This window comes from Vombatus ursinus, unplaced genomic scaffold (assembly GCF_900497805.2).
Source record: "Vombatus ursinus unplaced genomic scaffold, bare-nosed wombat genome assembly UNPS02001419.1, whole genome shotgun sequence".
NCBI lineage: Eukaryota > Metazoa > Chordata > Mammalia > Diprotodontia > Vombatidae > Vombatus > Vombatus ursinus.
In genome coordinates, this window is record NW_020941197.1 from 4263131 (window position 1) to 4285748 (window position 22618).

Genomic DNA, 22618 nt, shown 5'->3' on the forward strand with positions numbered 1-22618 from the left:
TATGAAAGTTTTATCTCTCTCAAAGAACTCTCATGTCATGTTCTATATGACCTTAAAGGGCAAAACTAGGAGCAATGTGTGGATACTGCAAAGAAGCAAATTTATGTTGAACCTAAGAAAACAAAAACAAAAACAAAACTTCTTAACAATAAAAGCTGTCCAAAAGTGGAATGGGATACCTAGGGAGGTAGCTGGTCTCTGCCCCACCCCTATAATGCAAGCTTTTAAGAAAGGGCTGGATGATATATAATATGATACATATTATATGTACATATACAATATGATACATATTATATTATGTATCATATATATGTGTGATACATAAACTTTTTCAGGTATTGATTGGATGAGATGGTCTTTCTGCTCCCTTTCTAATCACATTTTTCTATTCTACAAGAAATATTACCCATAAGCACATGTATACACACATACATGTACATATTTTATATAATACAAATATATGTATACCTATGTATATATACATACATGTATTATATAATCTTTCAAAAATCCCTTACTGCTTGTATTCCACTTCAGAATCCTAACAGTTTATTAAATAGATGTTGTCAAAGCAGCAGCATTCAGTCAGGCAGTTGACTTCATCGGCAATCTTTTGCATTGAATCACAAAGGGCTAAAATCACAATCCTCATCTCTAACCCCTCTACACATATCCCCAAAGAAGAGTGCTCTCTTAGTCCTTGGAATTTCCCCTAGCACTTTAATTAAGAATATGGTAAGATTATAAAACTGGAAATGGAGACTCCCAAGAGATAAAGTTATTTGTCCAAAGTCATAAAGACATTTAAGTAGCAGAGGTAGAATTCTGGAATCAAGATGTTCAAGACCTTGCTCTTTCTGATGTATCTAGATCTTGTTGTGTATACTATGTATTTATTTGTATTTGTCTCAAATTCCTTACTAGATTGTAAGCTCCAATTGGGCAAGGACTGTCTCATTTTCTTCATTTTTACCTCAATGCCTAGCACAGTGACTTGCCTAATAGCAGGCATTTTACTAAAGGTCTGAATGAAATGTATGTAGAAAAAAATGAGATAATTTGTTAAACTAAATGTTCTGAGCAAAATAACCATTAAATTTATAGTTTTCATACCAAGACTCGTTGTGCTTACTATAACTCAAACAACATGTATTAGGTGTTTTGAATACTCAAAACATTATATGAGTATTTTACTAAATTCCCACTTTTTTGTCATAATTTACTATCATGTAGAAGAGTTTGTTTCATAACTGCTAGAAGCATTTCAATCTTCCTCTCTGAAGTCCTCTCCAATTATACTATCAGATTATTTACAAATCCCTTTCTGAACTGACTTTTATGTAAATATTGTAACTTTTCAAGGTATGTAATTTACTGGTGGGGGGGAGGAAGGCTATATTTGTCTCTATCTCTTTCAAAAAACATGATTTTCACAGAGATTTTTTAAAAAGTGTGTCCCTTTTACTTTAAATATGATTACTTTTTTTTTTGAGCTAGAGAATCTCTGGAAAAAGTTGTGTCCACCTCACTTTCTAGTCTTCAGGGGCTCCCCCAAAATGTTTGATGATTGTTTATTGATGGAGGGGCCCTTGAGATGTCCCCTAAAAAAGTTGTATCTACTTGACCGTGCCGTCTATATTAATCACGCAGTGAAGACTTCAAATTAAGATATTGCGGGGGATTCATTGTTTCAGTCCCATTAAGCACAGCACATTTACAAACTGACAGGTGTCTGCTAAGCTGTCAATCATCTGCAGCCCGTTTTACCCTCACCCCCACCCCCCCACCCCCGCGCCAGCGGCAAATGTAGGTTTGGGGACCGGGGTGGGAATAGTCTGCAGATGACGACGACGAAGGCGCCGGAGGATCACGGAGTTTGTAGGCATTTGGGTTGGTTTTTGTTTTTTTTTTTAATTGAGAATTCCCACCCAAGTCCTAAATAAACCTAAAAGACTCAAAGTGTCACACCCCTCGGTCAGAAAGGCCAGCTGTGACATAACAGGGAGCAGACAGAAGACGCTGGAAGACCGCAGGGCGGAACGGGGGAAGCGGCTGGGGAAGACGCTTTAAGAGCAGTGGGGCCGCTTTGGCCCTGCCCCCTCGAACACGACACATTCCATGCGCCCGGACGCAAAGGATTCTCGTCCCCCTGCTTCTAGGGAGCCGTTTCCGTTGGCCGCGCCTGCGCGCCTGAGGCGGGGAGCGAGAGCTGTTGGCGGAGGCGGAGGGAAGCGACGCACGCTCACTGCGACGCCATTTGCTGGTTCCAGAGCGTGGGACGAGAGAGGTCGCGCGAGAGAGACTCACGCACACATTGGGCAGTTAGGGCTTTCCTGCACACGCGACATCTCCCCTGTCCGGTCCCCCGCCTTCTCGCCTCTCCACGCTCCAGGCTCTCCCGAGCTTCCAGCTCGCGACCTAGTGCTCGTTCTCCCCTCCCCCTGCCAAGCGGGTGACTTCCACCTCGCCCGGAGAGGCGAACCCGCCCGCGCGTCCTTCGGAAGAGCTACCGCCCGAGAGGGAGACGGAGACCCCGCAGAGGCCGCCGCAGCCATGCCCAAGAATAAAGGTAACGCCTCCCGATCGCGGCCGACCCGCCCTGCGCCTGGTCGTGCCGGGCCGCGGCCTAGGCCGCTCATGGGCGCCGTGTCCACGGAGACCTTCCCTCGCCCCTAATTCGGGGCCTTGCCGCAGACCTGGGGTGTCCCGGGAAGAGGGAGAGAGGAAGTTACGGTCCCACCCCCGAGTTCGGTCGCGGACGGGCAGAGTGCCGACGCCATGTTGGTAGGGCCTACGGGGAGCAGATGGGGGGGTCTCACCAGGCCTCCCCGCCTGGAGGTGAAAACGAGGCGCACGGAGGTGCCCGGCAGACAGGAACCTGGGGGGGACTCCGTCCGGGACACAGCGGCTTTAAAAGGGCAAGGGTCGCCCGACCCCGACCCCGGGTCTAACCGAGCCCGCCCGGAGCCTGCGCAGGGCTGTCGGCGTTTGCGCTCTCCAGCTTTCTAGAATGGTGACCCTCGAAGACCATTCAGATCCTCGACCGGTCGAGAATGCTGTACTCTCCAGGAACGTTTTGTATGAGTTTCTCAACGTGCTTCACGTTGATCACCCAGTCTGGTTTCAGTTTTTTCCTCACCTGCGATTCCCACCACTACCACCACCACCACCACCACCAAAAAAAAAAAAAAAGACTATTCTCTCCCCACACCCCTTTACTTTTCAGTACGGTTGATTTGTGTGTTTGGGGGGTGGAAATACAAGCATTTCTCTTCAAATGAGTAGAGTACTTCAAATGCTATAGACGCATCTTGTGATTTAAAATGTAATTATTAGTTGCTCCCTAGTAATGCGTGTTCTCAGTGCCCCGAAGTGGAATGTCCAGTCAGCCGAGCATTTTTTAAGCTCCTACTAAGTGCCAGGACCTGGGAATAAAAGGAAGGCAAAGATTGCTTTCGAGAGCTCACAGTTTAATGTGAAAAACAACATGCAAACAACCATGTGCGTACAAAAATAATTTTTTTTTTTGATAGAGATAGAGGAAAGACATTAACTAGCATTAAGTGAGATCAGGAAAGACTTCTAGAGGAAGATATGATTTTAGCTAGGACCATGCAAAACGCAGTAAGTGGAAAGATTATTTTCAGCATCCAGTTTTAGAGGAAGTGGATTTCAGATTCAGTAGGAGTGGTTCGAGATAGTGAAGAAATCTCATTTGAGAGGGAAAAATTCATGAAAGAATTTTCAGTACACTGATTTTTCATTGAGTCTTGCCTCCTTAGCAGTCGTGGGTATCCATTCTTTCACAGGAGAATTCAGACTTGAATTCAAAGTTGTATTTGACTGTAGCTCTCACAACCTGAAAAATGTGTTAATTCATCAGTGTGGACTTCCATTCTTCTTTTCTTACTGTGATTCTTCTCCACGTTTTCCTCTCTAGAGTGTATCCAATGTCCAGAACATCGTGTGTGTGTGTGTGTGTGTGTGTGTGTGTCTGTGTTACCATTGGTTAATTGAAGTTGGTCCTTGCCTCTCATTCTCACTACTATTACATTCATCTAATCTAGTCATTCTTTTGTGTATGTGCATTTGTTGGATGGTAGTAAAGTAACAAAGGATGTGCCAGATGAGGTGGATTCTTCATTAGGGTCTCTTCCTCGGAGATTTACTGGTTTATTTTTTTCCAAGGTACCTTTAACAATTGTTTCAAGACTTAGGTTTTTTAGGAGAGATTCCCATATGGAGAGGATGCTTTAATTTTCATTAATTTGAAAACCTAAAAGCTTTGTGGATATAGTTTTGTTGATACTGACCATGTTGAATATGAATCTGAGGTAGATGAAGTTGTAGGTGAGCCTTGTATATAGTCCTTAAGAAACCACAGTCATAACTTTCTCAGACAGTAGAATACAGTTGGTTTCTGGAAACAGATATATGGTCAATTGAATCAGAGTGAATATACATTTAAGCACTTATCTGCCAGGCTCTGTGCTGAGAACTAGGGACACAAAGGCTTAAGATGGTTTCAGCCCTCTAGGAGCTCGAAATTGAGTAGGGGAACACTACACATACAGAAGCTGGAGTATGGAGGAGGCAATACTAAAAACTCAGCCTGGTGGGAAATGATGTGATGAGGTGTGAATTTCAGCATTGACTTCATCCTACAGAATGATGAGTTTCTAGAGATTATGAGGTCAAGAAGAGCAGGCAGGTGGGAAATGATGAGGTGAATTCCTTGGGCTCTCTTTTTAAATTGTGGAGGGTCTCTTTAATGTCAACTGTCCACCCCTCCCAGTTGAACTGAGACAGCAACCTTGTTTGTCCACCACATGTACTGTTCTCCTTTTTGGTTACAGCTGCCATTGGATTTAAGATTTTGAGATGGATTATACTATAAGACACTGAAACTTCACTTGATAACTAACTTACCTAGCTGTGCCAGTTCGTTGCTTGCTAATCTGATGTCAGGGAAGAATTTGGAGGCTTGGCACCATACCTATTTTGAACATGTGAAAACCAAGTCCATGAACTTTATAAACCATTCTTGGTTCCTTCCTGAAACTCTTGGTTTTAGTTTTTACATTGTAACTACAGATTTGTAACGAAAACTGTTCACATTAACTTCTTGTGGATGATGGGCCTAGAACAAGAGTTTTTACCTTTTTTCCCCCATGGATTCCTTTAGCAGTCTGGTGAAGCTTTTGGACTTCCTCAAAGTAATGTTCTTAAATAATTGAGGGAAATGATAAATTTTGGTTAGAGGTTAGTAAAAATAAAGAAGTAATATTTTTCCCATCCAAGTTCATGGAGCCCAAATTAAGAATCCCTGGCCTACCTATTGTTTTCCAACCAAATGGGATCTGGAGCTTTCCTTCAGTTGCCTTAACCTACTTTGTTCCTCCTCACTCTAGGGTGGCAGCATAGCCTCCTGATTCTAGAAATAGGTTTGCCCTATTCATGGTGTCAATTAGTAGAAAATTTGTTACAGTGAGTTAACAATTACACTAGCTAGTTTGGAAAGGATTTGAGGAAAGGAGCTGCTTAGCAACTTTAAAACCATTGTTTGACCAACTTCATTGCTTGTCTCTTGGTGATGCCCATCTGCCCTCATTTGCTATCTCCAGATCTACGTTGTTCCCAAGTTCCCAGTGCTGTTTTTAAATGATTTTTAGCTTTGAAGACTTGGGAGTGAGTCTAGATTAAACCTTTATTTTGCAACTTGAACTTGTACAGAGAGTTCCAGGGATTTTGTCTTATCTGATTTCAAATATCAATCAGGTACCTGCTGTAACCTCTAACTCATATCCTTCTCTGTTGTCTCCACTTGTATCTTCTTTATAAACTCTGAAGACTTCTATCTATGGTCCTCTTTTCTCTCAGCAGTATCTCTTTTGGCAATCTCATTTACTCCCTCTTACTTTCAACTACTGTCTTTACGTAGCTGACTTCCAGATTTGTTTCTACGAACCTTAACTGTCTTGTGGTGGCATCGCAAGCTCAACTTGTCCAAAACTAAGTTTGTTTTCTTGTTCCTTAAAAATCCTTAGCTTCGCTTTATTAGTCAGTGGCACAAGCATACTCCCATGAAAACTTAGCACAATCCTTTACTCTTCTCACTCATATCTTGCCCTGTCATTTTTCTCTCTAATAGCTTTCAGGTTGTTCTACCCCCCCCCCCCCCTTTTCACTTCTACCATCCATCTGTTATTATTCTAATAACCTTCAAACGGCAACAGAATGTTAGACGTACAGTATGGAAGACCTGGGTTCAAAGTCAGCCACAGACACTAGCTGTTAGGCTAGTTATAGGGCAAGTTATTTAACCTGTGTGCCTCAATTTCCTTGTCTGTAAAATGGGGCTGATAATAGCACCTAGCTGTTGTGAGTATAAAATGAGATATTTTAATAACATTTAGCAAACCTTAAAGTGCTATATAAATGCTAGTTATTATTAATAACAATAAAAATTAGATCTTCCCACCTCCCCTTCACCCTAATGCCCCCTCTCTATTCTTATAGATAGATTATATTACTCCCTTCTGAGAAATCTGCAGTGATTCACCAAGCAAAGTTCGTACTCATTTGCCTAGCATTCTGTATCTTCCATAATTTAGTGCCACCTTTCCTTCCTTCCACCCACCAGATTTATAATTTCATCTGTATGGCTACCTGCTGGTGAGGAAACTCCCTCCACTGACTCAGATTGATGACTGTTTACAATTTGTAGTCTTAGAAGAATTGCCTGGGACATTGAGATGTTAAGTAACTTGTTCAAGGCAACAAAGCTGGCATGTGTCACAGGTGGGACTGGAACAAAAATTTTCCTAGACAGCACTCTGTCCACTATATCTTAGCTATACCTACATTACCCAAATGCCCAGCCCTCCCTACTAATCTCTTCAGTGCTCTAGACAAACTGAACTTTTGTCTCTTGAACAATCCTGTTTTCTTCCCTCATGTCTTCGTACTGTTCTTTCACATTGTTTTGTATCACTTAAAGCCCAGTTCAGATGCTACCTGCTCCATGGAATCTTCCCTTAAGCACTAAACCTGATTGTTCCCAATATGTGCATCAAGGCTTCTCCCTTCCCACACACAGCTATTGCTATTGCATGAAGTACAAAATCCACATGCATATAAGCATTGTCATTTTGATCTTTATTTAGCCCGAACAAAATATTTAGTATGATAAAGATATCTTTTCTAGACGTGTATCATTACTTTTAAATTGTTAGACTGTCCTGATAGGTAAAATAGAAATTAATTTAAAATAACTGAATTCAGAATAGCTTTCTGTTGACACATTGATATATTTTCTTAATCAACCGATATTAATGAAGGGCTTTGAAAGTCTTCTACCTTGAAAAAGGGGCCTTGAATTCAAAGGTTGGGAACTACTGCTAGTAACTTCTTTCCTCTTTTACTGTTATTAGGTGCTATGGGTGCAAGGCTTTTCTAGGAGCTTATAGTGGAGGGTGGAGGGAAACGAGAGATAAAACATGAACACAGAGAAGTAAATTTCAGCCAGTCAGACGTTTATTAAGTGCCTGCTTTGTGCCAGTCACTCTGCTAAGCACCGGGGATACAAAGGCAAGAAACAGCCCCTGCTCTCAGGGAGCTCTCAGTCTAATGGGGGAGGCCACATGCAAACAACAATAAAACGAAAGATAAATAATGGAGACACTGAGGAAAATCTTAAAGGGAAGATGCTAGCAGTAAAGGAGGGTGGGGATCAGGAAAGGCTTAGAAAGTGGGATTTTTCCTGGGACTTGAAGGAAGCCAGGGAAACTAGGAGGTGGGTATAGGAGAGAGCATTCCAGGCACGAGTTCAGCCAATGAAAATGTCAAGTCAGGAGATGGAGTGCTTTATTCAAGGAACATTAAGAAGGCTAATGTCAGTGGATTACAGAGTACATAGGGATGAGTAAGGTGTAAGACTACTGGAAAGGTAATGGTTGAAGAGGATAAGTTATGATGACCTTTTTAACACCAAACAGAGGATTTTTATATTTGATCCTGGAGGTTATAGGGAGACCCTGAAGTTTGTTGAGTTAGGTGAGTGAGGTGGTCACACCTGTGTTTGAGGAAGACCACTGACAGCTGAATGGAGGATGAACTTCTCTGAAGAGAGACTTACGGCAAATAGACCAACCAGCAGGGTTGTTGCAATAATGCATGTGAGATAGCAGGCTGTTGCAATAATGCATGTGAGATAGCAAGGGCCTACATCAGGGCAGTGCAGCATCTGGAGAGAAAGAAGCATAAACAAGAGATGTAAAAAGATAAGTGCAACAGAACTTGGCAACAGATTAGATATGGGGTTCACAGAGAAGGGAAGGTTTCTTATATGTTGCACCTGAATTGTGCTATGAAGGAAACTAGGAATGGTAAGAAGGGAGTACATATGGAGGCTACCCATGAAAAGACATGGAATATTGTATATAAAGAATAGCTTGTTTGGAATGTGGAAGGCATAGAAAGATGAAGGCAGGAAAGGTATGTGGGGGCCAGATTGCAGCTGTAGTTAAATGCTGTGCTCAGGCAATCAGGAACCTCTGAAGATTTTTTTCTTTAGTGCTGTCATGTCTGTTTACATTTCTAAAGAAGAGACTGGAGTTAGATATTACAGTAGTCTAGGTAAGCAGTTATACAGAACTAAACTAGGATAGAGGCTATGTCCATGAGGAGAAAAGGTGCCAGTGGAAGAGTAGTTGTGGAGAGAGAATCAAAAAGATCTGGCAACTGGCTAGATAAGAGGATGAGGAAGTCAGAGATGACTCAGGATTGTAGATTTAGGGTTGGAAGGGACTTCAGAAGTTATCTAATTCAACCCTCTCATTTTACAAATAAGGAAACTGAGGCCTGAGGAGGTGTAATGATTTCCCAAGATCATAACTTGAGAAGCAGGATTTGTACCTAAGTCCTCTACCTTTAGAGCAAGTACTCTTTCCATTACACCATACCAATTCCCTGAGGATTTTAAAGCTGAATACTTGGTTTTTGGGTAGAGGATTATACTCTGAATCCTAGGAGACGTGGAGAAGGAATGGGATTGGGGAAATATGAGTTGTATTTTGGTTGTATTGATTTAGAGATGGTTATGGGACATTACGGAGGGATATCTAGCAGGCAGTTGGAAATAGGTCCAATAATTTAGAAGAATAACACAAAATTTAGAATAGGTTCAAATAATTTAGAATTTAGGCATTGTATTGCATTATGATTATCTGTGTCATTCACTGTACTAGACTAAGCCCCATGAGTGTGGGAGCATTGTCTTAGCCAAGTTTTGTATCTTTCCCAATGCACTATTCTCCACATAGTAGGTAATTAATAAAAGTTTCATTTAGAATACAGAACTGAGGGGCAGCTAGGTGGCACAGTGGATAGAGCACTGTCCCTGAAGTCAGGAGGACCTGAGTTCAAATCCAGCCTCAGACCAAACACTTGACACACACTAGCTGTGTGACCTTGGGCAAGTCACTTAACCCCGACTGCCTCACCAAAAAAAAAATAAAAAAGAATATAGAGCTGAGATGAAATAATTGATTGTACATGTGTATAAAAGAATTACTCACTATAGTGGTCTTTCTGCCTCTTACTCTAAGATGTCTAAGGAGGCAGAATCCAGTACATCTTAAAGCAACCCATTCCACTTTGGAACAGTTTTAATTCAAGCCTAAATTGTCCCTTTTTGTAGCTTCCATTCAGTGCTCCTAGTTCTGCCCTCTTGAGTCCAGACAAGAGAACTCTGATCTTTCCTCTAAATCACAGCCTTTCAAATACTTGAAAAAGCTGTCATCTTCCCCCAAGTCTGCTCTTTTTCAGGTTAAACATGCACAGTTCCTTTAAATGAACTTATATATGTCATAGACTCAAGACCCTTCATTAATTATTCAGGTTGCCCTCACCTGGATACTCTCCACCTTATCAAAACCCTTCTTAAACCACAGTGATCAGAACTAAAGTATGATGACGGCAGTGTATGGTAAGACAGCCACTTCCCCTGTTCCTGAAACTCATGTATCTATTAATGTAACACAAAATTTAATGAACATTTTGGCTGCTGTTACTACATTGCTAACTCACTAAGCTTACAGTCTGCTAACACACCTAGATTTTTCGGTAGTGTATCCATGCCTCCCCTATCTTATTGTGAAGTTGATTTTTTTGTGGGTGTGCCCAAGTGCAAGACTTTACATTTATTTCTACTGAATTTCATCTTATTAGATTCAGCTCAATATTCTAGGCTGAACAGGTCATTTTGGATCCTAACTCTGTCATCCAAAGCGTTAGCTATCCCTCCTCCTTTGGTGTAATCTACCAAGTGATTAGCGTATCACCTGTGCCTTTATCCAAGTTATTGATAATGTTAAGTAGCACAGGGCCAAGCACAGATCCCTGGAGTATTCTCCTGGAGACTTCTGCCATATCAATATTGAACTATGAATAGCTTCTCTTTGAGTAATTCCTTCTCACCAATGCTGACTGTATTAGCATCAAGTCCGTTTTCTCAGTAAGAATAGTAAGAGATGCTTTAATAAGAAACTTTGATGAAGCCCAGGTAAATTATATCTACATCATTCTAACGGAATAGTGTGATGATGAGGTTATTTTTGGTATGACCTGTTCTTGATGAAGCTGTGCTGGCTCTTTGTTATGGTCAGCGTGCTTTGTAATAGTCATCAGTTTCCTTTCTGATTCACCAAATTACCTTTGTAATAATTCATTCTAGAATTTTTCTTAGAAATCATAGTCAATCTCACAGGCCTGTGGTTTGCAGACTCTGTTCTCTTTTCTTTTTTTGGAAATTAGTCCATTTGCCCTTATCGGATTTAGTAGTACCTCTCCCATTTTCCCATGATCTTTCAGATATTACCAGTAGTGGATCAGCAATCACAACTGACAGTCCTTTCAAGTTCAAAGAAGTAGTACATATGATCCAGGTGACTAGTATTCATCAAGAGCAATATCAATTGCCTGTTAATCATTTATTGTTCCATCATTTCTAGTGTAAAGTTAATTTTCCTTTGCAAAGAAAATAAACAAATTAAGTATATTGAGCAGCTCTGCCTTCTCTTTATTGTCACTTATTTTCAACCCATTGATAACTCACCTATTAGTATATTCCCTCCAATAATGTAGATTGCAACTATCCCTTTTTGTTCATCCTTATCCTCCCATAAATTCACCACAGGGGCCCCAGCCACCTCTCTGAATGCTTTTCTCATTTTCCTCTGACATCAAGAGAGATACTAATAGAGCCATTTGGGCTATCTACCTCTCAACCTCACTTTTTCCATATGACTGGCCTAACTTTTTTATTATATATTTCCCTTGTTGACATTCTTTACTCTTGTTTTTCTTGGAGATTTCCTTGTTTGTTATGTGTTGTAACCTGTTCACTCCTACCATGCCTCTCTCCATTACACTTTGTGATACCCATTTTTGTATATATATTCAGAGCTTTCTAGAGGAAATCTATACGGTTGGGGCAGCTAGGTGGCGAAGTAGCCCTGGAGTCAGGAAGACCCGAGTTCATATCCGGCCTCAGACACTTGACACTAGCTGTGTGACCCTAGACAAGTCACTTAATACCAATTGTCTCACCAAAAAAAAAATCTGTAAGGTTATAGATTCATTCTGTAGTTCATATTCATCCAATTTGTATAATTCATTCTATAATTCTATAAATCTTTAAAGTTAAAGAATCACGCAAGGTTACAGATTCAGGATCAGTCTGAGCAGATAAAGAGGCCAAGCTCTCAATGGTTATATACAGATCTCAACTATAAAATTCTCGTTACCCAGATTATGACATGCAGTTTAAAGACATGAACAGCCTATAGAATTGTGGGGGGAGAGGAAGGACAGGAGGGAGAGATTTGCATATGGTTTTTATTTTCTCTGACAGTTTGTATGAAAGGACTGTCTTTATTGCTATTAAACATTGTAGAATCAGAGACATAGAAGAGACCATAGAGATCATCAACTCATCCTCATTTTAAAGATAGAGAAAGTTTAGCCAAACTTAAGGCAACTTGATCAAGGCCATACTTGAGGTGGTAGAACCAGGACAAAAAGCCAGATCTCCTGAGTCACACAAGTGTGATACAATAAAAGTTCAGAGAAGGGGGAGATCAATGCAGACTATTGTTATAACTGAAGAAATTGGGGAATGGGGAAGCCAGTTTTGTGAGGAAAGTTGAGGTATTAAGTTCAAGGTAGTAATGGAGGACCTAAATGGAAATATGAAGGGCTGTAAACTGGAAGTTTGGATGGCACCTACAAAGGCCAAGAGGTGAGTAGAGGGTTATACCTTGAGGATTATCCACAATTAAGAGAGTGTGATTAGAAGAGCCAGTGGGGCACAGAAAAAAGAACTGGGATTGTACTGTATCTCAGAAGTTATTAGTAAGCATCATTTCAAGATGGAGGGAACTGTCAGCCATCATTGTTATTCTCTTAATGAAATCAAGGAGATTAAAGACTAACAAGAGGCTACTGAATTGGGGGAGGGAGGGGAGTGTAAATGGAAATCATTGACTACCTTTGAGGTAATAGTTGTAGTGGGCAGAAGCTAGATTATACGGGTCTTAAAGAGGAAATGTGGTAAATGATAATAAAATGGAGGCAACAGGTATAGATAGATCTCTTTCAGCTAAATGGAGAATCAGGATAAATGAAGTTTATGTTTTGTTTTAAATTGAGACTTACTGTTCATGTTTGAAATCAGGAGTAAAAGAGCCAGCCAAATACTCCCAAAATCTATCTGGCTAAGCACCACCAGATTAATCTTCCTGAAGATCCCCTTGATCAGTAGTGTTTCCTGCCTTAAAAACCTTCAGTGATTCTCCTTTGCTTACAGGACCCCAAGTCTATATTTACAGCCTTATAAGATATTCTCTCACTTTCCTCCCTCAATCCTTGCTCAAACCATTCTTGCCACCTAGAATGTCATCTTCCCTTAGCTAAATCTTTATTTCAACTGTCCACTTAAATACCACTTTCTTTGTGTAGTTTTCAGTGATCTCTCTCCTTTATATTCCTAAAGAGTCATTAATTTAGCACTTACTGCTGTCTCTGGCTATTTTTTTTTCTTGTTTATCTTAATCTTCCTCAACTAGATAAGTAAAGGATATGCATATACCTTATACTTTTACAGTGTCTTTCTTCACTATTGGTTCCTAGGTGTTCTGTATAACAGACACCAAACAACTCATTTTAGAGAGGAAATAAGTATGGGATTGATTTATGAAAGTAATTTTTGGTCCAAGTCCCACAGGATTAGGCAAAAAGGAATAAAAAAACCACAGATGAAGGATTCAGCTTTAGTAAAGGAGGAATTCTTTGGAGGCAATAAATAGATGAAGACTACAAGAGTGGGAGAGAAATATTTGTAATTTGAAAGGTGGTTGTTGTTGTTTTCCTTCTTTCTAGGAGAGGACCATGACATCAGTACATGATGCCATGACTTGCAAGTGAAGTGGATTTAAGTGAGGCAGGGCTGTGCAAAGTCAATCAGTCTCACTCTCTACTCTGGAGCTATCAGAGTCCAGGGGAAAGACATAGGTCAGGATGACTGGAGGTGGCCCAGAGTGCAGTGGGATACCTTGGCCTTTTTAAGCTAAGGTCTTTCCTAGGACCCAGTTTGTCTGAGGCAATACCCATTCCATTATTTAGGCTAGGTAAGAAATGAGGCAAAGAATGAGAGAGGAAATTGAAACAAAGGCATAATAGGTAAGATAGCTCAAGAATATCATTTACTTTAACTTTCCCCATTGTCTCAGACTCAGTTTAGGAGGACAAAACCCAAGAACTTTTCACATGGGAGGAACTATGGTAGGGGTTAAAGCGTGTCTGGTAACATTGGGGCAGTAGTGTAAAATTTGTTTGTAGCCTAAGAGCCATGGTTTAGGTAACAGTGATTTTTTTTCCCCCTTTCAATGAAACAAAAAGAGAAAAAAGACAACATGAGGCATTAGTTCTTATAGAGTTAAACCCGAACGGTGGGGCTACACAAAGGACATTGCAGAGGACATGGCCAGGGTAGCCAGGCCACAAAGTAGACATAAAATGTTTAGTAATGCTTGACGGGAATAGAGTTCAAAACCGAATCTCAGAGGTTGATACCAAGTGATGTTTTTCAAGTTATCCGAAGAATAAAACCAAGAATGTTCTTGAAATATTAATCAGTAAACGTTTATTAAGCTCTTACTATGTGCCGTAGACTGTGCTAATTGCTAAGAATACAGAATGACAAAATCAAATGGGGGAGACAGCATGCAAATAAAGATGTACAAAGCAAGCCTTCTACAGTTATAGAAAAAATAATTTTTTTGGTGAGGCCATTGGGTTGACTTGCCCACAGTCACACAGCTAGTAAGTTTTTTTGTTTTGTTTTGTTTTGTTTTTTAATGTATCTGAGGTTAGATTTGAACTCTGGTCCTACTGCCTCCAGGGCTGGTGCATCCACTGTGCCACCTAGCTGCCCCTAAATAGAAAATAATTAACAGAGGGAAGACACTGGAATTAAGAGGTGTTGGAAAAGGCTTCCAGTAAAACATGAGATTTTAGTTAGGACTTAAAGGAAGCTAGGGAGGTTAGTAGTTAGAGCAGAGGAGGGAGAGCCTTCCAGGAATAGGAAACAGCCAAAGAGAATGCCTGGAGCTGAGAGTGTCTTATTCATGGAGGAGACTAGTGTCATTAGATCCAGAGTGTGTTTTGAGAGGTAAAATGTAAGAATACTGGAAAGGTAGTAGGAGGGGGCTAGATTATGGAGGGCTTTGAATGCCAAACAGCAGTTCGTAGTTGGTCTTGAAGGCAATAGGGAGTTATTGAGGTTATTATTGAGTAAGGGGAAAGTGGAAGGGCAGGGAAGAGTGTCATAATCTGGCCTTCCAAGCTCTTTTAGGAAATCACATTAGCAGCTGAATAGAGGAAGGAGAGAGGACATGGAGAGGAGATTGAAGGCTGGCTGACACCCCCCACCCCTGAGGCTTATTGCAGCAATCCAGGCCTGAGGTGATGAGGGCTGCAGTAGAGTGGTGGCAGTGTCAGAGCAGAGAGGGCATATATATACAAGAGATTTTACAGAGGTGGAATTGACAGACTTTGGCAACAGTTTGGATTGGGGGGGTGAGAAAGGAGATAGTGAGGAGTTGAGAATGAAGCCTAGGTTGCACACCTGAGGGACTGGGAGAATGAAGTGAGTTTACATTTGTGGTTTGTAGTTAAATTGTGATGAAAATACTAGGCTCCGAAATAAAAATGTGAGCTGCCATTTCATTTGTCAGTTGCTGGAATAGAGAGCATTGAAATTGCTGACTCCTTTCTAAAGCGGGAAAGTCCTGTGAAGCCACAGCAAGGTAGTAATAGCTAATGCCTCTTCCTGTCTCTCTCATTGCCAAATATTTACTTTGTATATATTTTGTAATACTCTCCATAGAAGTTAAGCTTGAGGGGAGAAACTTTCATTTTTATTTTTGTATCCCTAATTCCTAGCATAGAGCCTAGAAAAAGCAGGTACTTGTTTCTGCTTAATTGATAGGGTTATAAGTGAAACAGTTAACTGGAGGAAGATCTTGGCTACAAATTTCAAATAAAAGTCTGATAGCCAAGATAAATTAGGGCATTGATTCAAATGTATAAGAATAAATTCATTCTTCAGTAGGCAAATAAATTAAAAGGATAGGAACAGGAAGTTGTGCAAAGGAGAGATGCATACTATCAACTATATGAAAAACATTCTGATCACTAATATTAAAAGAAATTCGAACTAAAACAGCTCTGAGGTTCAATCTCACACCCATCAGAATTGAATAGGATCTCACAAAAGGGAATTGTTGGAAGGGATGGTAGGAGGATAGATAGACTAATCCAGACCTGCACAATTTAGTAGTAGGTAGGACCAAAATTAAAAGAGGCTAAACATCTTCAGGCCTCAGATAGGTTTGTAGCAGCTCACTTTCCAAGTAAAGGTATGATTAATGATTAAAATTATTTTGCAAATAAATCGTATTTTAAAAAAGGGAAATTTCAATGACTATCAATTAATTATACTTATTAAGATTTTTATTTATCATGAAATTGCACTAATGTAAAAAAACTTACTTTGCTAAGCAGTACAAGTTTTAATACACTTTTCAGGTTTTCTCATTATTTACATTTAGTTAATGGGATATATTACACTTGTTGTCAGCAGCTTATTGTACTTGAGAATCGTGTTTGAAATCAATTTCTTTAGAAATCTGAAAACTAACTTTAGTAGCTGCCTCATTTTCTGAGTTTACTTTCTTGAAAAACTGTTGCCCCCCACTGAGATTTTTCAACAATTTGGACACTTTAATTTGTTTTTCATTGGTGTCCAGTTTACTTAAGTCAGGATATTTTGATTCGAAATGGTGACAAAGATTGTATTCCTTTGGCATAGCTATTACTTCTCTGCTAACAAGGCACAATATTTTGTCTCTCATGTAAGTAAACAAGTATCTATTTGTCTACTCTGGATTAAATGCTCTATATTCTGATTCAATCTTCTGTTTCTTTTTATCACCCATTTTACAAAGTCACTCCAAAAATTTTAATGTTTGAACCAAAAAAAAAATCTCCACAGCAACTGCTCACATACAAAGAAATACTGAACTGAGTGTCTGGTCTTGAAGAGAGCACCAGACATTCATGTTACTTGGAGGGTGGCCACACAGTGAGGGAGGAGAAGAAGCCCTCGAGTTGTTGCCACTATTCACATAGCTAGTGTCAGCTGCATTGGCAAGTGGCTGCACTCACTTTGTCCTGTTCGACGCCAGTAACAACTGAAAACATAGGACTCTCACTCTTCTCAGACTAGAGACAGATTGACAATGGTTGGTTACCTTAGGTCATGTGACAAACAGGAGAGAGTGAGCAGTGGCAGCCCACCTGCCAAGTTACATGACGGCACAATAGTGACTAGTGGAAGGCGGGTTAAGTGGCACATGAATAAAGCACATCCTTACTTTCTTTAACATCCTTTACATTTTTCTTCTTTTTGCTTTTTTTTTTTTTTTTTGGTGAGGCAATTGGGGATAAGGGACTTGCTCGGGGTCACACAGCTAGTGAGTGTCAAGTGTCTGAGACCGGATTTGAATTCAGGTCCTCCTGACTCCAAGGCTGGAGCTCTATCCATTGCCCCACCTCGCTGCCCCTAATCCTCTACATTTTTCTTGGGCTGCCTGAAATCCTTTGGCAGGCTGCATGTTGTACAGCCCTGCACTAATCCCGTTGTTTGATAGAACAGTAAAGTGATCCATTTGTTCTGGATAGCAAGGAAACTTTGTCCAGAAAGTCACTAAACTGTGCATACCCTTTGACCTATAGACTACTAGAAGTATTTTCCAAAGGGGTCCAAAACAGAGTAAAAGGACTTGTGTACAAAAATATTTATAGGAGCACTTTTTATTGTAGTGAGGGAGAGTGGGTGCCCGTGAGAGTTGCAAGATGACTGAACCAAATCATAGCATATGAATTTGTTAGGATATTATTGCACTAACTAGCAAGACAGTTTTATTACTGTTTATTAAGTTTAATGGTACAATTAAAATGGTTTGTAACAGAAAGTTTCCCCTACAATCCTCTTTTCTTTGTATATTGACATGTTCATGTTAGTTGATATTTAAGTTCATAATTTTTTTAAAATACTTTTTAAAAATTAAAGGTCTGGGAACTAAGAGTTGTCAGTATGTCACCTTGCAGATGTTTTTGAGTTTGGGTAGTACTACTGTACTTCTGTATGAACTAGTTTCCTTACTGAAACCCTGTAGGTAGTGAGATGTTATCCTGTTTTACAGATTAGGGTGCTAAATGACTTGCCTATTACATGATATTGAAGCCAGGACTCAGACCCAGTCTCTCCACTTGTGTTTTGTTTTACGTGATTAGTAAGTATGTTTAAAATTAAGTGAGATTCCCCCAAAGTTTGATGTTGATTTGCCCAGATTATTAGAACTGTTGCTCATCTACAAGTGACTTTTTTAACTTAGAAGAAATTTGAAAGGCATAGATCTTAGCTATCTACCCAGCTATATGATGAGACATTATATATGTGACGATGAGCAGCTGTTACACCATATTATTTTGGGAGGGAAGGAGAAAATAAGGTTTTATTAAATATTACTAAACCTACTCTGTGCCAGGCACTGTGCTCCTAAGTGCTTTTTTTTGCAAATATTAGTTCATTTGATCCTCACAACAAGCCTGCAAGGTAAGTACCATTATCATCTCCATTTTATAGTTGAGGAAACTGAGGCAAACAGAGGTTAGATACTTTGCCCAGAATCACACCACTAGTAAGTAAGTGAGGCCAGATTTTGAACTTCCAGATTCCAGGCCCAACACTCCATCCACTGTGCCACCAGCTGGATGAAAATAAGACAAGAGAAAACAGGTTTAAACTTCAGGCCACCTGAAGTATTTCTCAATCCAAGACTTCATCTCCATGCCTCTTGCCACCACCTTAGTACACCATTCCTCTTTACCAAATATTTTCCTATCTTACTCTCACCCTTTTCAATCTGTCAGATCCTAGGATTCATCTAGTCCGCCCTACTGGCAGAATAATTTTCCTTGTGTTTAGATCTGACCATATTATCATCTATTTGAAACCTTTCGATGGCTCCTTTGTCTTTTGCTTTGCTAGAGAATCAGCATGGCATACTAGAGTGTTGTACATAAAGGCCGTTAGACCTGGGCTCAGTTTCTATCTCCAACACCTAGTATCTGTGTCACTCAGAGCAAGTCACCTTCTTTGTACGTGTTCTGTCATCTTCAGAAACAGAGGGTTGGACCAAATGGCCTCTAACTTTTCCTTCACCTTTAGTAAAGCTATGGTCCTTTGATCCTTTGAACTGGGACCAATAGGAAGAAGTTGAAGAGAAGCACATTTAGGCTCAGTGTATTGGAAAGAATTAGAGATGGAATGGGCTGTCTCAGGAGATGAGTTCCCTATCACTTCAGGGAGAAGGTGACTGCCTGCTTCTCAGGGTTATTGCAGTCTAGCCAGTCTCTTCAATCCAGCTCTTAAAATTCTATAATTTTATGAAATGCCAGCTCTTACAATTAAAACTTCCCTGCTACTCCTTTAGTCCAAATGAATCCTTTTTTGGGGGGGGGCTAGTCCAAATGAATCTTTACCTCTCTCAGACCTTATAAAACTTTGTTGGTACTTAGTACTTAACATCTAATTTTTTGTATTGTTAATTGGGTCATGTCTCCCTATGTTAGTCTGTGGCTACAAAATAACAAATACTGTGTCTTAGCTAAACTTTGTGTCTTCCCCTAGGCCCAACACAGTACCTTAAGCACGCAGCCAACTCTTAATGTTTTGTCCTATTGTGAATGATTATTATTAATATTAATATAATTACTAATGTTATTATTAATAATTATTATTTTGATCCTCATACCAGCCCTAAGAGATTGATGCTATCATCATCTCGATTTTACAGATGAGAAAACTGAGACGGATACTAAGTGATTTGCCACACAGTTAGTGTCTGAGGCAGGATTTTTTAATTTGGGTCATACTGACTCCAGACCCAGTGCTCTGTCCATTGCACCATCTAGCTACTAATTGAATTAAATATAACAGTCTTTTGTTATGCAGGTATATCATAATTGTTCTGAAATGGTTTTGAAAAATGCAGCCCTGCCTGGAAGATGGCAGCATGATCAAAAAAAAACTTGTAATCATCTAAATTTTACCCAGTTCATTTGAATATTTTGTAACAGACTCAGGTCGCGTGTAGGTGTCTTCTGTGGGGAAGGCATGTATATAGAGCCCCGCAAAAGAGGTATTTGAGATGGAAGTGTGGGGTAAGTTACTGATAAAGAAGCTCTGACTCACTAGTGATTTGTATTGAGTTTTGATTCTGAAATTAGGAGATGGCTTAGGACTGAAGAATGAAGGGCAGGTAACAGGTGGACTTTAAGATGTTTGTAAGACCATTTTGCCGTGACTTACATAGCAGTGAAGGCTCTAATACTAGTTTATCATAAAGTGATAATTGGATTAAATTTCTTCTTAGTTCTAAATCTTTAGTTTAAATAGTTTATAAACACCTTTTCCCCTGTTCTTTGGAGAGCTGATTTTCCTTAATGGATAAACCTTAAAGTTAGCATTCATTATAACATAGCAGCCTCAACATTTGAAAGAACAGAGCAAATGTACTAGAAAAAGGTAATTGAATGCATTTTACAAGTTTTTTTGTTCTGTTTGTTTTTTTTAAAATGCATCTTATGGCACATCAAGAAATAACCATATGAGATTCATCAACTGTTACTCCTTTGTTAGTTTAATTTAAGATGCCATGCTTTGATTATAGGTACCGAAGCTAGTCACTTTTGAAGATAAGTGTTTTACTACAATAAATCCTTAGACTTGATAATAGAAGATAAAAGAACCTGGTTTTAAAGTAGCTATTTGGGGGTAGGAACAATTGGCATCCAGCAAGTAGTAGCTAAAAGAAGCTGATGTTCAAGAACTAAATCTGACCTGTCAAGTTATGAGCTCCAGGTGCTTGTAGATTGAATCAGTATTATCTTTCTCTTAGACTGCCTTCTGTATCTTCCCCAGTAACTAACGCAGTGCTCTGCTTTACACAGTAGATGCTTAATAAATATTGGAAGAATGAATGGTGGTTCCCTCATCCATGCTTAGTTCAGTATATGGAGGCTTGAGAGAATTCTTTTGCTACACTATTCTAATTTTGAGATATTTTCAGTCTCTTTCTATCTCATGTAACAATATACTGTATTGGCATTATACTGACCTGTACTTCTGTCCCCAATTTCCTCTTATCATTCTATTAATCCTCCAAATCTCAATAAATCTTGTATCGATTTCACTTGAAAAAGCTAAATAACATTTTGGAATCACATACAAGGCTAGTTTGAATCTTAGTAACTGTTTTGACACTAAATAGCAATAAATGGAATTATGATATCCTGAGTCATTCTTCTCCTACTTGTTCACTGATGAATGAGGATGTTGTGTGTAATTAGGATGAGCAGGCTTTCTTGTTCTCTTCTCTGTGTTTCGTTGTAGAGGAGATCAGAGCTTCAGCATTATGTGGATCTGAGTGGTGCAGAATAGCATCCATCCCCTGATCACTGGTTCTTACCCTTTTTGTGTCAGATTTTTTTTATTTTTATTTTTTCACTTATCAAGCATTTATTTTATCTCCTACACATATTTCTCCTTCCCTTGGTCACTATTCCCTTCCCACCTGCCCCAGCCAAACTGGAAAAAAGGAAGGAAAAAAATCTTTGTAATAAATATAGTGAAGCAAAACAAATTTCCATATTGGCTGTATCTAAAAATGAGTGTCTTGTTTTGCATATTAGTCCATAACCTTTCTATCAGGAAGTAGGTGGCATTCATTTGTCCTCTGGAATTATGATTGAACATTGAGTGAATCATGTTCTTGTCTTTTCATCAAAATTGTTCGTTTTTTACAGTGTAGCATATCAGGGGTTTATAGAGTGGAGTCCACAGACCCCCAAGGGATGTGGGCAGACTTCAAAGAACTATGAACTTGGATAGGGAAAAAAAAGACATATTTTCACCAACTTTAACTGAAATTTAGTATTTTCTTCAATTATTTAAAAAATAATCTTCTGAAAAAGGTGTCAGTAGGCTTCACCAAGATTGCCAGAGGGGTCCATTACATTAAAAAAAAGAAAGATTAAAAACACCTTTTCTATGGTATCTGCCTTTTGAAGTTGAAATTTGTTTTACATTGACTTTGAACTCCTTTTTCCCTCTCCCTATACCCACCTGCTACCTTGATGGGTTTAATGTATTGTTACATCAAACTCTTGTGTGTACATATGCATTCATGTGCATATTTTATGGTTCATGAGATGCATTTGCCGCCTACCTCTTCCTCCATATGTTTTATGTTCTCATATATTCAGTACTGAAAATAAGACCCACCTTATTACTCTATTTTTCACCTCCCTTTTCTTTCCTCCTTAATCTTATCATTACACAAAACAACCCCCAAGCCACCCTGAAGACATGTCGGTTCTGAAGAGACATTGGTCTCTTCTTTTATTAGAATTGGCAATTCATCTTGGTTTAGTCCTTTCAGTAACTCAATATGTTAACTTTTACTTTTAATTTCAGAGAGAGGCAGCTAGGTAGTACAATGGATAGAGTCTGACCTGGAGCCAGAGAGCCAAGTTAATCCATTCAGACATTTAACTTGCTGTGTAATTGTGAGCACGACACTTAACTTTTATCTTTTTATCTGCCTTAGTTTCTTCATCTATAAAATGAGAATAACACACCAATTTCACAAGATTGTTGTGAAGATGAAATGAGACAACATTCAAAAACCTTTTTGCAGACCTTCAATCACTATATATAAATGCCACCCACTAGTAGTAGTAGAAATCATCTTTAATTTTTTTCATCAGGGATTCTTAGAAGTCATCTATTCCATTCAAGATCCATTTTTTTTTTCTATAGGATTATATTCTGTCTTTCATGGTAAGTTTGTAAGCCTTTATCTTTTTCCTCTTAGGATACTGTATTCCAAGATTTTCCTTCCTTTATAATCGTTTCTTCTTAGTGTTG

At 39.4% G+C, this 22618-nt stretch overlaps 1 protein-coding gene across 1 annotated transcript in view; it reads left to right on the top strand.

The window, feature by feature from the left end:
- The first annotated feature begins 2206 nt into the window (after positions 1 to 2206).
- EIF1AX (eukaryotic translation initiation factor 1A X-linked) overlaps positions 2207 to 22618 on the top strand; it is a 35668-nt gene continuing 15256 nt past the window's right edge. Inside the window, exon 1 of the mRNA XM_027867541.1 lies at positions 2207 to 2569. Coding sequence (XP_027723342.1) covers positions 2554 to 2569 — 16 coding nt within the window. The 5' untranslated portion in view covers positions 2207 to 2553. The remainder of the gene's footprint in view (positions 2570 to 22618) is intronic.